Source organism: Abramis brama (genome assembly GCF_963993115.1).
Source record: "Abramis brama genome assembly, chromosome: 21".
NCBI lineage: Eukaryota > Metazoa > Chordata > Actinopteri > Cypriniformes > Leuciscidae > Abramis > Abramis brama.
The window spans coordinates 2,189,851-2,206,625 of NC_139983.1; the positions used below are offsets into that span (position 1 = coordinate 2,189,851).

At 45.9% G+C, this 16,775-nt stretch overlaps 1 protein-coding gene across 1 annotated transcript; it reads right to left on the minus strand.

Moving 5' to 3' along the window:
* Window positions 1-794: 794 nt before the first annotated feature.
* On the minus strand, window positions 795-12,519 carry LOC311072351 (complement C1q tumor necrosis factor-related protein 3-like). Its single transcript, XM_084097315.1, has 4 exons — window positions 12,335-12,519; window positions 11,771-11,845; window positions 2,176-2,307; window positions 795-1,292 (listed from the first exon to the last, which is right to left on the minus strand). The coding sequence occupies exons 1-4, from the start codon at window positions 12,393-12,395 to the stop codon at window positions 1,003-1,005; spliced, it is 558 nt and encodes a 185-aa protein (XP_083953441.1). The 5' UTR covers window positions 12,396-12,519; the 3' UTR covers window positions 795-1,002.
* Window positions 12,520-16,775: the final 4,256 nt, after the last annotated feature.

Sequence of the window (16,775 nt, forward strand, 5' to 3'; positions counted from 1 at the left end):
ACAGTGGCACAGTGCTCATTCAGCAGATACACGGCTAAACAGAAGTGTTTTGAGTCTGGATTTGAATGTGGCTACTGTAGGAGCACATCTGATCTCTTCTGGAAGCTGTTCCAGCTATTATGAAGTTTCTTAAGAACTGGTTAAATAATAATCACTGTGAGGCAGTGAGTTTGAATTCTGTAAAAAGATAATCTGTTTCCCATCTTGCCTGGAAGACACGTTTCTTTTGGTCCAGTTTTCTTTTTTGGGTTGATTATGTCTCTCTTTGCGCCGCATATCTTTGGGAATGAGGTTTGCCAGTCAAGACCAAGGCCGCGGTTGCTTGGCAACAAACCTCTTGCCTTTTGAGGGAGTGCCCTCTAACTGTGGCCAGTATAACAACAATTGAAATGTTATAGGCCACTTGGTCCCAATACCTGTGAAACCAACAATTTGATATTTGGAAATTGATTTGCGGTTCGAACTGAGTGAGCCAGCTGATCTAGAGACATGATTTTAACACCTAAAATTATGCTGTTAACGCTGGGAAACAGTCACAGTTTGGTTAGATTTAGGCACCAAAACTACTTAAGTTTACAAATCTCCTGTTGTGTGCTTCATGTTAGAAAGCGAGACTGAACCGTACAATGTCCAGAGAATCTCATGTGGACATTGTACAGAGTTGATATGTTACAACAGCTTAACATTCTCTGTTTCTTTATACTGCTATGATGTTGAATTTGATTATCTGCTTTCAATAAGTTAAAGTTGAAACAAACAGATTAAAGAAATGCTCACAGATATAATTGCAATGATATGTTTATTTGATTAAAATGACAGAAACAAGAGAGAATCAGATACATTAATCACTTTATATTTGAAGGAAAAAAAGATGCCTGTCGACAATTATTACTTGTTATTTGGATGCAGATGAAAATCTGAGCAAATCTTTGAAGTGCTATGAAGACTTGTTTAAGACAACAAAAACCTGCGTGACTATCACACAGAGCTGCTGTTTCTGTCTTACATGGGGAACAGCAGATGCCCACTGAAGGTGTTGTGGTGACTTCCATCGTCGTACGCCACATTGCCACCGTTAGCCACCAGACGCACACACACAACGTCTCCCACCTCCAGCAACAGCGCAACGGCTTTAGAAGAACTCATAAAACCGGACGTCTGTTTCTCCCATGCCATGAAAACATTCTCTGAGTTCTTGACCAACCAACCCGCTGAACCGTGTCTGCCATCTGCATATGCACCGATCGACCACTCAAAGTTGTACACTCCTTTCACCGGAGCAGTGAATATACCTGTTGGACGTTTGTTTTTGTCATTTTAAATGGAAAACGAAAAAAAAGTTTGAACAGCAACATAAAAGTGAAATATATTAGGGATGCACAATATATCACATCTCTGAAACTGGTCCAGTATTAAACAAGAAACAAGCTCTAATGTAACCCTACAGGACAAATGTTCAGCATCAGTTAGCGTCAACTAAAAATGTTTGTTTTTGCCGCTGACAGACTCAGATTATTATTCTATGTGTCTGACAACATTACGGAAAGGGTCCCTACAGAGATAGACCTTTTAGTTAAAGAGTAAGATCCTTTTAGTTTAACATGAAACAGCCCCAAAATCACCATCACCAAACCCACCAGACTCCATGTAAATAATCAGCACTTTTATCATCGTAAAACACACTTCATTCAAAGTGGACAGAAACAAAATAAAACTATCAACAGCCATCTTGGTTCATCTTTCCACTGTTCCAACAATCACCAATCTGGTTTGGTTGAAATAAACCCTTAATTCACCCATTTACATGTGGAAATATGCTGGCTCTAGCGTCTAAACACGCTAAAAGTACTGATTATTTACATGGGGTCTGGTGGGTTTGGTGATTTCGGGGCTGTTTCATGTTAAACTAAAAGGATCTTACTCTTTAACAAAAAGGTCTATCTCTATAGGGATCCTTTCCATAATGTTGTCAGACACTTAGAATAATAATCTATGATTTATGGGATTTTCCAAATGTTTTGCAAAAAAGACATTAGTTTTATAAATATAGCGTTTACACGTGAACGTACAAAATATAATTATCATAGAAACTTGTTTTATATCGCTATATTGGTATTCTGCCAAAATGTTCATTTCGGTGCATCCCTAAAATGTTTGTTAGAATATCAGAGCTACCTGTTTTTGAGTTGTAGGCATTTCCGATGTTCGTGGCGACGTGTTTGTAGATCAGGGTAGTATCCTTGGGAAAGGGTCCAATAGTTGTTGGGTCTGCAACCACCAGAGAGGCTGAGAATGCAACCTGTCGGACTGAGAGAGAGAGAGAGAGAGAGAGAGATTTTTTTGTTTTTTACAAAAACACTTTATTTACATATTTATAATTTGTACAATTTCACAATGAAATAAAGCGCTAATGCATTAAAATCTCAGTATATGTTTAAAAATAATATCCGGTAAAAAATTGTGCAAAAACCAACTCTTCATCAACAACAGAACAAACAATACCATTAAAACACCAACGCTGTTTAAAAACATCAATGTCTCCAATATGTTTATAAAACCTGAACTCTAACCAGAGTCTGGCCCTGATGTTGCAGAGCCAGACTGCTCTGGACGGCCCTGCCCTTGTTTTAACTTCACTGTTTGCCTTCCTTCTGCGTTTAGCAGTCATTTTAGATTTAACTGCTGCCTCTTCCTCCTCCGTTACTACCTCCTCCACCTGTTCACTCCACTTTACACTTTGTTCCACTGTTTAATTTACCTTTTCATTAACCTCATCAGTCTGCACCTCACCTGTCTCCCCTGACTGTCCCTGCTGTGTTTCCCTGATCTCACCACTACACTTTTCTCTACTGTGGAGCACTCAGAGGTGGCAGCCGGCTCCGAGGCAGCAGCTACATAAGTACCTAGGGATTTGGCTGCTTCTAGGAGTTAGAATATTCAGTTCGAATATATAGTTTGAATTACCCCCAAAGGGATAGAAATATCAGGGGGGGGGGGTGGGGGTAGGGGAGATAATTTTTCTGATATTGTGAAAAAATATAATTACAGTTACAATACAAGTCAACTCCTATTTTCACTGTAGGAACATTTGAATGTAAAGCGATTTCAGACACCCCTATTGTGGACCGTACCATTTTTAACCACCGTGGCTAGAAGCAACGGAGATAGAGAACGACTTCAACTTCTCAAGCAAGTGTCAACGTTGAATGACAAAAACGCTAGTTTCATAAAGTATCATTCTTTTCAACATTCCTTATTTGTATATTCAAAAATATTTAAAATAATCTAATTAAATACAGTTATAATTTTTCCATGTAAATTATTTAATTTTATTGGTAACAACCTAGTGTCTAATTATTATTATTAAATATATTTATCAAATTTAATTTGAAATGAAAGATGGAGCATACATTTAATACAATTAGGGGAAAATGCCCTTTATAAAGGTACAAAAAATGATTGTGTTTTCAAACAGTGATGCAATGAAACATTGACAATTTAAGCTTGAAGGGAGTAAAGCCTCTGTTTAGACTATTAAGGAAATTTAATTTTGCCAAAAGAAGAACTTGTATTTTAAATAAATGTTCATTTTAAGTCAGCCTACTTCAGTGTGATATGTTACCATGTTACCATATTATCATGCTTAACAAGAATTTGAATAATTGTAATGTGATGATCAGATGCAGATATCTAAATCAAAGAATATAGGCGGTTTGCGCGTGGATTATCTATTTTTAATAGTGGATTTGGGTGCCTCAAAGTGCACCAGATTAATGCATTTATCTTTAAAATGTACAACATTTTCTTCTGGGGGGGCATGCCCCCGGACCCCCCTAGAGGTACCAAGCTCCACCAACAAAAAAATGTGGGAAACACATTAGGCTATAGGATGATCTACCAAAAAAAAATACACATTTTATTATCTTATTATTAAAATACATTATTATGATTTTACCACCTCCGCCTCATTTTGAGCCAGGAAAAACCCTGAAATAGGCAATAGGCTTCTTGTAAAGGTATAACTTTTACTAGTAATTAGAGTAATTACTAGGTATTTCAGTGCACTTAACTTCTAACTTTTGGGAGTTGATCAAAACAGTTCTCTTTTGGATATATAATAACAATGAGATATTCTGTAGCCTACTGATTATCAGTTCTCTTACGAGAGGTCTCTCGTACTGCGTAAGTATCTTACGCTAGGGGAAAATCTATTTTCCACGAGATATTGAAGCCAAAAAATTATCCTTTAATTTTGTATTAATGTAAAACGCGTTGCGGCAGCACGCGGCCATGGGCGAGACGGCTCGTGCGCCTATTGGCTGCTCTGCGGCAACTGCATCAGCCTACCGAGCGAGGCCTATCGTGACGTCAGATCCAATGCGTCACATCCCGCCGAAACGGGCGTGGCTTAGGATTATAAATAAGGCTCGGAGGCAGCTGATTTCTGATTTTTCATCTCTTCAGCGAAGCTCTCGCATCACTGAATCCGGAGAGAGAAGCCGCGCCGTCTGAAAAAGCCTCTCAGCGGGACGAGCCATCATCTGAAGCTGCTGGCCACGCCGCCTTGTACTGCCGCTCCCGCTGCGCTATCCGGCACCTATATCCTTTTACTCTCTGTTCTGTGTGTGTGTGTTTGCCGGCGCGACACACACTCTCTAAAAGAGCTAGCGTCTTTTTAAAGATGCCTTCCTGCGGCTCGTGCCGAGCCCCACTCAGCGAGGGAGACCGCCATGTGATCTGCGTTTCGTGCCTGGGTTAAGATCATGCAGCTCTCGCGCTCGCCGATGGCGGCTGCCCTCACTGCGAGCTACTGCCTATGGCGACTCTGAGGACTCGCCTGGCAGTTTTCTCTGAGCCTGCACTTCTGCCCGCTGCGGTGCCGCTTCTGTTGATGATGCTGACGAGAAAGCCGCGTCTGGGGAGAATGACACCTGCTCTCTTCTGGCGTCGAGCAGTGAGGATTGGCCGAGCTCTGTGGATCTCGCGCCCTCTTCTCGTGGACCGTCAAGCAAAAGAGCTAGCATCGAGACGGAGTTGATGCGTATACTCGCGGAGGCCGCGGCGAGCCTCGGCCTCGAGTGGTCTACGCCTGAGCTACCCTCTCACAACCGGCTGGATGGATTTTTCCTTCCTGGGGAGCGTGCTTCGCCTGAGTCCAAACCGGCACCCTTTCTTCCTGAGTCCAATCAGGAAGAAAACCGCCTATCCAATAGTGTCTGATGTCTGAGTCTGAGCGCACCGCGTTCCTCGACGCCCCGCTTTCTTCTGCTGGCCTCTTCGGATCCTCTGTCAATGAGTTCGTAGAGAGATTCGCCGGGGTGCAGAAAGCGTCACAGGCCATGAAGCACTTCTTACCGAAGCGCTCCAGTTCCGCAGCGGGCCGTGCAAAACCACCTACTCGGAGCTCCCAGCCACAGCCTCCGCCCCCTGCCGCCTCGTCGCAGCGCCGACAGGCCCGAAGCTTGAGGCCACGCTCTCGCTCGACTAGCCGCCGCCCCGCTCAGCGTGGGCCACGGCCTAGGATTGCGGTGAAGCCCGAGGCCCCGAAGTCATCCTAGCACGCCTAGGAAAGCGTCGGTGTTCGAGTCCCGCCGCGGCCGGGCTTCCACCAAAGCTCATCGCTCGTTCAGTTCCAAGAAATGTGACTGTTCCAGTGTATTCTGCAGTGTACAAGCCGGAACAGCTGCCCGCTTGCCTGCACACAAATGCCGTTTTTACGGCTACACAGATAAATCCCATAAAGAGTGTATTTTCTGGTGTCCCATGGTGCTATGAGTGTAGAAAAAATGCCCACTGCCCAGTGCTCATCCCTACACACAAGCACAGCCCTCCACACAGGGCTTGCGCTAATAAAATCGACTCAGGTTGATTGCGCATCAAACATAGTAAACGTGCCCACTGCCCAGTGCCCACAAACACTATGTTCTGCATGTCTCACGGTTTCTGTAAAAACGAAACCAGTGTGCATTCACTCTGCTCAGGCAGACAATGCGCTCAACGCAGTAAATGTGCCCGCTCTCCTGCGCCCACATTCACTCACAGACATGACAAGTCCGACGGGACTCGCCCAGCCCTCCCTCACTCGGTTAAACACCGCAGCGGGGTCGAGCGCGGGCAATCTGCCCGCTGTGATCAGCGCGCTCCCCGCCTCAAATGTCGCGAGTGTAACGCTTATGTTACAGCACACCGAAGCGCCTCTGTCGCCAAGCGACCAGAGCGCTCTTCGCATTCAACACCTAGCCACCCATGCAGATGCGTGGGCAGCGCTTCCCGGGGTTTCGGAATGGGTGCTAGACATTATAAAAAGAGGCTATTCGCTACAGTTCTGTCGACGCCCTCGCCGTGCGGCGGCGCGCGTCGAAACCACGGTGAATACAGAAGTAGCACACCTACTTCGAGCCGAAATATCGAAACTGTTGAGCAAAGGGGCTATAGAGCCTTTATCTCAAGCTCAAAGCGAAGGGGGGCTGTACAGCAGATACTTCCTGGTGCCGAAGAAAGACGGGGGTCTCAGACCCATACTAGAACAAACTGAACAAAGCATTGGCGAGACGCCGGTTCAAAATGCTCACAACCAGAAAAATCCTTGCGCAGGTTCGCCGAGGAGACTGGTTTATGTCAATAGATCTGAAGGACGCGTATTTTCAAATACAGATAGCGTCACGTCACAGGCGATACTTGAGATTCGCCTTCGAGGGCCAGGCATATCAGTACACAGTCCTACTGTTCGGCTTGTCCCTAGCACCCCGTACATTTACGAAGTGCATGGACACAGCGCTCGCGCCCCTCAGACTCAGGGGCATGCGAGTGTTGAACTATTTGGACGATTGAATTTGCACAGAACTGGACTCGCGGTCTATGATAGCGTGGCTGTCATCACAGCGCGCACTAGACATTCAGCGCGCAGCGAGCTCTTTCCGCTGCGGCGCGACCGTCCCGCTCAAGAAATTTCAGAGGATGCTGAGGCCATGAGACCCAGCATCCTCTGAAATTTCTTGAGCTCCGCATGCGCCCTCTGCAGTTCTGGTTGAAAGCGCGAGTGCTGCGCTGAGCATGGACGTCCGGTCTGCTTTATCTCAAGGTCGATCAGACATGCATCATAGCTCTGAAACCTTGGAAAGCGAACGACTGGTACCAATCAGGTGTAAGCCTGGGGACTTCCTCGAGGGTGAAAGTGGTGTCAACAGACGCGTCCACCTCGGGATGGGGAGCGCTGCTCGAGGGCAGACCGTTCTTCGGCCAGTGGTCAGAACGGGAAAAGCTTCAGCATATAAACTGCCTGGAAATGTTGGCAGTGGACAACGCGCTGACGCGTTTTTGTCCCCAGATAAAGGGTCACCACGTCTTGGTCCGCTCGGACAACATGTCGGTGGTGGTCTCAGATCCCGAAACCTATACAGGTTGGCGGAACGCCTTCTGGTATGGGCTCAGCGCAACCTGCGCTCGCTGAAAGCGGTGCACGTGCCTGGGCTACAGAATTTGGGACCAGACAGGCTGTCCAGGAACAACGTTCCGGCAGGCGAATGGTCTCTACACCCGCACACAGTCGAACTGCTGTGGGAGAAATTTGGCAGAGCGAAAGTGGAACTGTTCGCGTCTCACGAAAACGCTCACTGTCCGGAATTTTTCTCCAAGAGCAGGAACGCGCTGGCCCAAGTGTGCTTTTCCCCCCGTCTCTCTCCTGCCTCAGGTGCTCAGTGCTGCTCGTAGCGCCGCTCTGGAAGAGCCAACCGTGGTTCCCAGTTCTGATGCAGCTAGCGGACACTGCCCCATGGCCAGTGCCAGTGAGGAGGGACCTCCTCTCTCAGGCCAGGGGATCGATTTGGCATCCTCACCCGTAGCTGTGGTTCCTTCATGTATGGACTATCAACGGGTACCCGCTGACCTCCCAGAGGGAGTGTTAAACACTATCACTCAGGCTAGGGCCCCGTCTACTCGACGGCTCTATTCCTCAAAGTGGTCAGTGTTTTCCGGCTGGTGCACAGCTCGGGGCGTTTCACCCCTAGACTGTGGGGTGATGGAGGTTCTCTCCTTCCTGCAAGAGCTGCTGGATAAGGGCAGGACCCCTTCCACGCTCAAAGTCTATGTGGCGGCTATAGCAGCGTTTTCTAAAACGGCGCTTGGTCAGTCAATAGGAAGGAACGATTTAGTCATCCGCTTCCTTAGGGGAGCTAGGAGGCTGAATCCTCCCAGACCTCCTTCAGTCCCTGTGTGGGACCTTTCTACGGTGTTGGAGGCCATGAAAGGTGACCCATTCGAGCCTATCCAAACGATTGATTTTAAACACTTGTCTTTCAAAACAGTGTTTTTACTTGCTCTCGCTTCAGTGAAGCGAATAGGTGACTTACACTCGCTCTCCGTGAGCGCGGCATGCATGGAGTTTGGGGCAAATGACTCGAGAGTCATACTCAAACCTAGGCATGGTTATGTTCCAAAATCCTTCAACACAACGTTTCGGGCTCAGGTCATTTCCCTGTCAGCCCTGCCGGTCTCTGACGAGGAAGCTTTCTCTGTACAGTTAGGGCGCTAAGAGCTTATGTTTCTCTCTCGTCTGCTTTTAGACAGACAGAGCAGCTATTTGTTTTGTTCAGCGGGCGTTTCAAGGGACTAGCTGCATCGAAAGCCTATCCAGATGGATAGTTGATGCTATAGCGCTGGCATACACTACCAAGGGCTTGCAGTGCCCGTTGGGTGTCAGAGCGCACTCCACAAGGGGCATGGCCTCTTCATGGGCTTGGTCCAGTGGGATTGCCTTGCAAGACATATGTATGGCGGCAGGCTGGGCCTCCCCGTCTACATTTATAAGGTTTTATAACCTAGAGGTTCCCGCCTTACAGGCCAAGCTGTTGTCGGTCTAGACGAATCAGTGCTGTCTGTCTGTCTGTCTTACGAGAGACCTCTCGTAAGAGAATGTACTCGGTTACTGACCTAACCTCGGTTCTCTCTAGAAGAGGGAACGAGTACTGCATATCTTGCCGTGCATGCAACACGCTCTGGTTCGCTTCGGCGATGAAAAACCAGATATCAGCTGCCTCCGAGCCTTATTTATAGGCCGAAGCCACGACCGTTTCGGCGGGACATGACGCAGTGGACGCGAAGCGCCCTCATTGGATCTGACGTCACGATAGGCCTCGCTCGATAGGCTGATGCAGTTGCCGCAGAGCAGCCAAGAGGCACGCGAGCTGTCTCGCCTATGCCTGCATACTGCTGCAACGCGTTTTACATTAATACAAAATTAAAGGATAATTTTTTGGCTTCAATATCTCGCGGAAAAGAGATTTTTCCCTAGCGTAAGATACTTACGCAGTACTCGTTCCCTCTTCTAGAGAGAACCGAGTATGTTTGTCGCATGTTTAGACCTTGTAAGTGGGTTGCACAACACATGTTGCACTTGGCGATTACGGTGGGGATTAAAATGGTGGTGGACCATGATGGTCATAGAAGTAGTGAAGGAGCAGTACCCCCCAATTATCAGGCATGTGATTGGCTAAGGACAAAAAAGCAGGAAAACATACTGAGAGACCCCCCCCCCCCCCCCCCCGCCGATCAAACTGGTGGCACATCTATATGGATAGTAAAGCAGGACCCATAACAACTTATTTGAACAAAAAAATACATTTTAATTTATTTTACAACTAGTTGTGCAACATGCAAATTTCTTTGTACAGTATGACAAATGACAACTTATTTGGTGGATGTGTTGCAGTGGAAATCAAAGCCAAGTGTCTAATCCACTGTGCCATCAACACCATTCTATAATAATAGTATAGTAATATAGTAATAGTAATTACTATACTATAGTTATAGTATAGTATAGTATAGTATAGTATAATAATAGTAGTAATAATAATTATAACAACAATGACAATAACTTATTTGAATTTTAAAAAATAATATCTTTTTACCAAACCTATACTGCTAAATGCGCTACATCCAACTTTTTATGACACATGACAACAACTTATTTGAATTTAAAAAATAAAATATATCTTTTTAAAAAAATTTACACCAAACTTAAACTGCTTAATGTGCAATATCCAACTTATGTCATGAGTATGACACATAACAACATAACAAAAAAAAAATGCAATATTGTGATATATTATTACAATTTAAAATAATTGGTTTTCCATTTATTAGCCTATACTTTAAATTATCATTTATTTCTGTGATGCAAAGCTGAATTTTCAGGATCATTACTCCAGTCCTTTAGAAATCATTCTAATATGACGATTCATTATCAAAGTTGGAAACAGTTCTGCTGCTTAATATTTTTTAATAACCTGTGATACTTTTAGGATACTTTGATGAATAAAAAGTAATAAAATTAAAATAAAATAAAAATAGAAGAATAATAATAAAAAAAAAAAAATAGAAATCTTTTGTAACAACAATATACACGACTGGTCAGTAATTTGGGTTCAGTAATTTTTTTCTTTCTTTTTTTGAAATAAATCAATACTTTTATTCAGCAAGGATGTGTTAAATTGATAAAAAGTGATAGTAAAGAAGATTTATATTATTAGAAAATATATATATATTTTTTTTGAATAAATGCAGTTCTTTTTAACCTTTTATTCATCAAATATTTTAGGCAGCAGAACTGTTTCTAACACTTATAATAAATCAGAATATTAGAATGATTTCTAAAGGATCATGTGATAGACCGGATGTCACATGCTGAAGACTGGAGTAATGATCCTGAAAATTCAGCTTTGCATCACAGAAAAAATTATAATTTAAAGTATAATAAATTGAAAACCAATTATTTTAAATTGTAATAATATATCACAATATTAAAAAAAAAAAAATCTGGTTTTTTGATCAAATAAATGCAGGCTTGATGAGCAGAAGAAACTTCTTTCAAAAACATTAAAAATAGTAATGTATACTGTATTCCCCCCAAAACTGCACAACTGTAGGGTAAAACATTAATAAAAAAGTGATAATAAAAAATGCGTCTTAAAACTGACATGATTGTAACAAAATCACACAGTCTGGGGCCTCTGGAGAACTCAGAACAACTGCTAACATTAAGTTTAAGGTAAAAATAACTGCCATGAAATTATAGTATCTCACTCCTATGCAATTAGATAAACTGTTCATTCACTACATCACTTTACCTCTGTCTTTATCCCCTTTTATCCTCTTCTCTTCTTTTTGGCACTGTATCTATCGCAGACTATAATGCTCATTTATAATGTGTCATGTAAATTCAGCCATCCGTCACAATCAGGAAACTTTCACCGCGTCTAGAACTGGCGCGAGCTGCCAGACCCGTTTCTACGAGCCTGTGTGTTAAGCGCCCTCAAAAAAAAAAGCAATGCTGTCTACATTGGATGCGGCGTCGCGCACGCTACACAACAAATTACCAACAACTGATCGCGCGCGCGCTCTGTTTCTGACGCACTTCAAGCACTCGCTGGGCGGGGAAAGATTGCATCTCTCTGCCATCTGTAACCATGTTGACGTGCCGCCCGGTGTGGCCGCGATTCGCGGCGATTGAGGTTCCGTCCCGGGTTACCATGGTGACGGCTGTGAGATTACCCCCCGCCCCCCTTTTTTTTTTTTTTTTTTTTTACAGATCTGCATGATTCACGTAGGTCACATTTTCAGGTCGGAAAATCCGGAATTCCGGATTAATCCGGAAAAATCACATCCCTGAATTATGGTGGGGTAATTCGCACTCTGATTACAACCTCTGCAGTTTTCAGTTATTTAGAATGAATAAGTTGAACTTCATGCCACAGTTGAACAGAGAGAACAATACCTGTCAGTTGTTGCTTCAGCTTGTCCACTTCAGTCTTCAGCTTGTCCACTTCAGTCTTCAGCTGTGCTACTTGACCTGCAAAAACAGATTTCTTTGTCAGCTTCATTTTACTGCACCTTCAGTTTCTTTGGACATTGCTTTAGAGCTGCATGAGTCAGTTGTCAACTATTAAATAAATCTCCAACTATTTTGATAATCGATGAATCGATTCAAGTCATTTTTTATTTTAAAACAGTGAAACTTTTGTGATGTCAGCTTGTTAAATGTGAATATTATAGTTTCTTCTCTTCTCTGTGACAGGAAACTCAATATATCTTTGAATTCTGGACAAAACAAGACATTTGAGGACGTCATCTTGGGCTTTGGGAAACACTGATCCTCATTTTAGAGACCAAACAACTAATCTATTCATCCAGAAGACAATCCACACATTAATCCACAATGAAAATAATCGGTAGCTATGTGCAGCCCTACTTTGCGTCACTAGATAGAAAAATGCTTATTTCTATCCTTTTGGGTATTTCTGAACTGCTACGACACAATGCAAATAGATCATTACTGTACTTTTAGTCTCTCTTTGCAACAGCGCCATGTCCTCCTTCAGTTGACACAACGAGGTAGTCATCTCTATCAGAACAGCGTAGATGTCTTGAGGAAAAGTCTGCTGGCTTTCAACACTTTCACTTTGCGGAGACGAGTAGCAGCAACAGCATAAAACTCACAGAGATCTTAATTCTTGCACTGGCAGCTTACTGTTGAACTGTGCCATCTGTAAACCTGTGTAAGCTTTATATAGAAGTCGACAGCAAAAAGGGCGTCACAGATGTTGAATTGTGTACGTGTGTGTTTGTGTGTACGTGTGTGTCTCTTGTTCATCTTGTTTATCTTGTACTTGATATTTCAGAGAAATTCAGATTTGTCCTTATATGGGCGGCACATTGAGGTCATATAACTATGTTACTGATTAGAATTATTAGTAACTAATTATTCAGAAGAAAACCTGCCCACATAATTTCCAGACTGAAGGTGTCATTGTGCAAAGACATGTGTCACGACACGCACACGAAAGGGTGATAGTCCAAGTGCAGTTTTATTGGGTAATCCGTAATCATAAATCCAGGAACAGGCAAAAGGTCAAGATCCATGTAAGCAGTCCAAAAACAAGAAATAAACACTTAACCAAACCAAGACAGGGGAAACACTGATCCTCATTTTAGAGACCAAACAACTAATCTATTCATCCAGAAGACAATCCACACATTAATCCACAATGAAAATAATCGGTAGCTATGTGCAGCCCTACTTTGCGTCACTAGATAGAAAAATGCTTATTTCTATCCTTTTGGGTATTTCTGAACTGCTATGATACAATGCAAATAGATCATTACTGTACTTTTAGTCTCTCTTTGCAACAGCGCCATGTCCTCCTTCAGTTGACACAACGAGGTAGTCATCTCTATCAGAACAGCGTAGATGTCTTGAGGAAAAGTCTGCTGGCTTTCAACACTTTCACTTTGCGGAGACGAGTAGCAGCAACAGCATAAAACGTACTCGGTTACTAATGTAACCTCGGTTCTCTCTAGAAGAGGGAACGAGTATTGCGTAAGTAGCTTACGCATCGGAAAGTCTTCTTTCTTCGAGATCTGAAGCCAAAAAATTATCCTTAATTTTGTATTCATTGTCAACGCAGTGCAGCAGCCGACAAACCTAGGCAGGCTAAATAAGCGTGCTCATTGGCTGCTCGGCTGCAACTGCTTAAGCCTATCGGTGAGTGCTCTGAACGCGGCAACCAATGAGGGCGCTTCGCGCCCTCCACACCCTTCTAACCGTCAGAATGGGCGTGGCCAGCGTGTATATATTCAGCGCTCACAGGCTAAAATTCTGGTTTTCGCAGTCTGAAGCGCAAAAGCTCGTGGCGCGACACGGCAGGTTACGCAATACTCGTTCCCTCTTCTAGAGAGAACCGAGGTTACATTAGTAACCGAGTACGTTCTCTTACGAGAGGTTCTCTCGTATTGCGTAAGTAGCTTACGCATCGGGAACCCTTTGTCAACGCCGTGTGCGCCGAGCATCCAGCCCATGAATCCCAGGGGAACCGGGGAAAACACTCTGCTGGGAAATGTGGCCGGTCGGAGAGACGGGCCAGCGCAGTACATGCACTTCATGCAGCATATGAAATAGAGCGGCGCGGCCGGTCTATAAACATAACAGTACAAACAGTAGGGCCGGCGGAGCGAGCCCATACAGTACATAAGCACTCATAAGGGTAGGAGAAAACGACATAGTCGGTCTCACATGAAGAGAAAAATTCCCGCGCGGCAGAGAATAATGCGGGCGGCCAGCAGCGCGGGCCAGCACCGATAACAGCGCGTAACGGGAAATAGGAAACAGAACGGATCAGCCGGTCTGAGTCAAACACTTCACCCTGAGTAGTTACCAGAATAGCGCCAGCATATGAACGTAGTCTGCACACGGGAGCTGGGCAGAGCATACATGTCACTTATACTGACAATATTTTTGCCTGTAGGGCAGGAACTTCCAGGTTATAAAACCTCACGAATGTTGACGGGGAGGCCCAGCTCGCCGCCATACAAATGTCGTGGATAGAAATTCCGCTGGACCAGGCCCACGACGAGGCCATGCCTCTAGTGGAATGGGCTCTGATGCCCAGAGGGCACTGCAGGTGTTTGGAGGCATAAGCTGCTGCTATCGCATCCACTATCCACCTGGACAAGCTCTGCTTCGAGGCGGCAAGACCTTTGGTGCGTCCGCCGAAGGAAACAAAGAGCTGCTTTGAACGCCTGAAAGCGGCGGAGCACGTGATGTAAACTCTCAGCGCCCGGACAGGGCATAGGAGGTTATCACTGTCCCCACTATCGGATGCTGGCAGAGCCGAGAGGGAAATAACTTGTGCCCTAAACAGGGTTCCAATCGCTTTGGGGATGTAACCGTGCCTCGGTCGGAGAATGACTTTCGAGTCATTCGGCCCGAACTCGAGACATGCAGGGCTAACAGATAGCGCGTGCAAATCACCCACTCGTTTGGCTGAAGACAGAGCTATCAGAAAAACGGTTTTAAGCGACAGATACTTTAAATCCGCGGATTCAAGCGGTTCAAAGGGAAAGCCTTTAGGGCCGCCAGGACCAAGGACAGATCCCACGAGGGAACCGAGGGGGGCCGCGGGGGATTCATCCGTCTAGCTCCTCTGAGGAAGCGGATAATGAGCTCATTCCTTCCCATTTCCCGGCCGCGCGTCGTCTCAGCGAACGCTGTAATAGCGGCTACATATACTTTGAGCGTGGAAGGGGATCTGCCCTTTTCCAACAGCTCTTGTAAGAAGGAGAGCACCCGCGGGACCCCGCATGCGCGCGGATCCAGGTTTTGAGTAGCGCACCATTTAGAAAACACCGACCATTTAGACGCATAGAGCCGTCTCGTGGAGGGGGCTCTCGACTGTGTGATCGTGTTCACGACCCCTTCTGACAGGTCAACGGGTATCCGTTGATCACCCATGCATGCAGCGACCAGCGCTCTGGATGGGGATGCCAGATCGATCCAGCGGCTTGGGAGAGGAGATCCTTTCTCACCGGGATCGGCCACGGGGGTGAGTGCGACAGCCTCACTAGCTCTGGGTACCAAGTTTGGTTTTCCCATCGCGGGGCTATAAGCAGCACTGAGTGGTGCGTTTCTCTGATCCTCGAAATGACCTGTGGCAACAGGGAGATCGGAGGAAAAGCATACAGCGGGAGGCTGGGCCATGTCTGGGACAGCGCGTCCTCGCTCTTCAAATTAAAACTTCAGGCATTGAGCATTGTCTTTCGACGCAAAGAGGTCGATTTCCGCTCTGCCGAATAGGCGCCAGAGAAACTGGACTGTCTGGAGGTGCAGAGACCATTCTCCCGGGGGAATGTTGTCCCTGGACAGTCTGTCTGGACCGACATTCAGGTGGCCCGGTACGTGCGCGGCTTTCAGCGAGCGGTAAGCCCACACGAGAAGGCGTTCTGTCAGCCTGCACAGATTCCTGGATCTGACACCGCCCTGTCGGTTCACATAGGATACCACGGACATGTTGTCCGAGCGGACTAGCACATGGTGATCCCGTATGAATGGGAGGAAGCGCCTGAGCGCGTTCTCGACCGCTATCATCTCCAAACAGTTTATGTGGAGGCATTTTTCCCGGTCTGACCATAGGCCAAAAGCCGGTTTGCCCTCGAACAGAGCGCCCCAGCCTGAGGTGGAAGCGTCCGTCGAGATAATTTTGCGGTGTGAGATAGCTCCCATTGTCACTCCCCGCTGGTACCAGTCGACCGCTAACCAGGGCTTCAGAGCTGAAACGCAGCTCTGAGTGACTCTGATGCGAATACCGCCGGAAGCCCATGCTCTGTGAGGCACTCGGGCATTCAGCCAGCGTTGTAGCGGGCGCATTCGTAAAAGACCCAGCCGAAGCACTGCTGCGGCTGAGGCCATACAACCCAGTAGCCTCTGAAATGTTTTGAGAGGTACGGTGCTGCCCGGCCGGAGGGACGCGGCCAGGCGTCGAATGCAGCGCGCGCGCTGTGTCGACAGGTGGGCCGTGTACTGATATACCTGACCGTCGAAGGCGAATCTCAAGAATGGCCTGTGACGGGGTATTATCAGGATCTGAAAAGCACGCGTCTTTTAGATCGAGAGATATAAACCAGTCCCTCGGGCGAATTTGCGCGAGAATTTGTCTGGTTGTGAGCATTTTGAACGGTCTTCTCATAAGAGCCTCGTTCAAACGTCTCAGATCCAAAATTGGTCTGAGTGCTCCGTCCTTCTTGGGAACGAGGAAATAACGGCTGTAAAAGCCCGACTCGCTCATGGAAGGGGAAACCGGTTCCATAGCCCCTTTGCACAGAAGTGTAGCTATTTCTGCTCGAAGTAGATGTGCTACTTCCCCATTCACTCTGGTCTCGATACGCGCTTGAAAGCGCGGAGGGCGGCGAGCGAACTGCAGAGTATAGCCCTGTTTTACTGTGCTTAG

Coding starts and splice junctions, on each gene's coding strand:
- LOC311072351 (XM_084097315.1), bottom strand. CDS start 12,395: ATGACTACCTCGTTGTGTCAACTGAAGGAGGACATGGCGCTGTTGCAA. Junction 11,846..12,334: donor GTTGCAAAGAGAGACTAAAA/GTACAGTAATGA, acceptor CTGTTTTTGCAG/GTCAAGTAGCACAGCTGAAG. Junction 1,293..2,175: donor TGCCTACAACTCAAAAACAG/GTAGCTCTGATA, acceptor AACGTCCAACAG/GTATATTCACTGCTCCGGTG.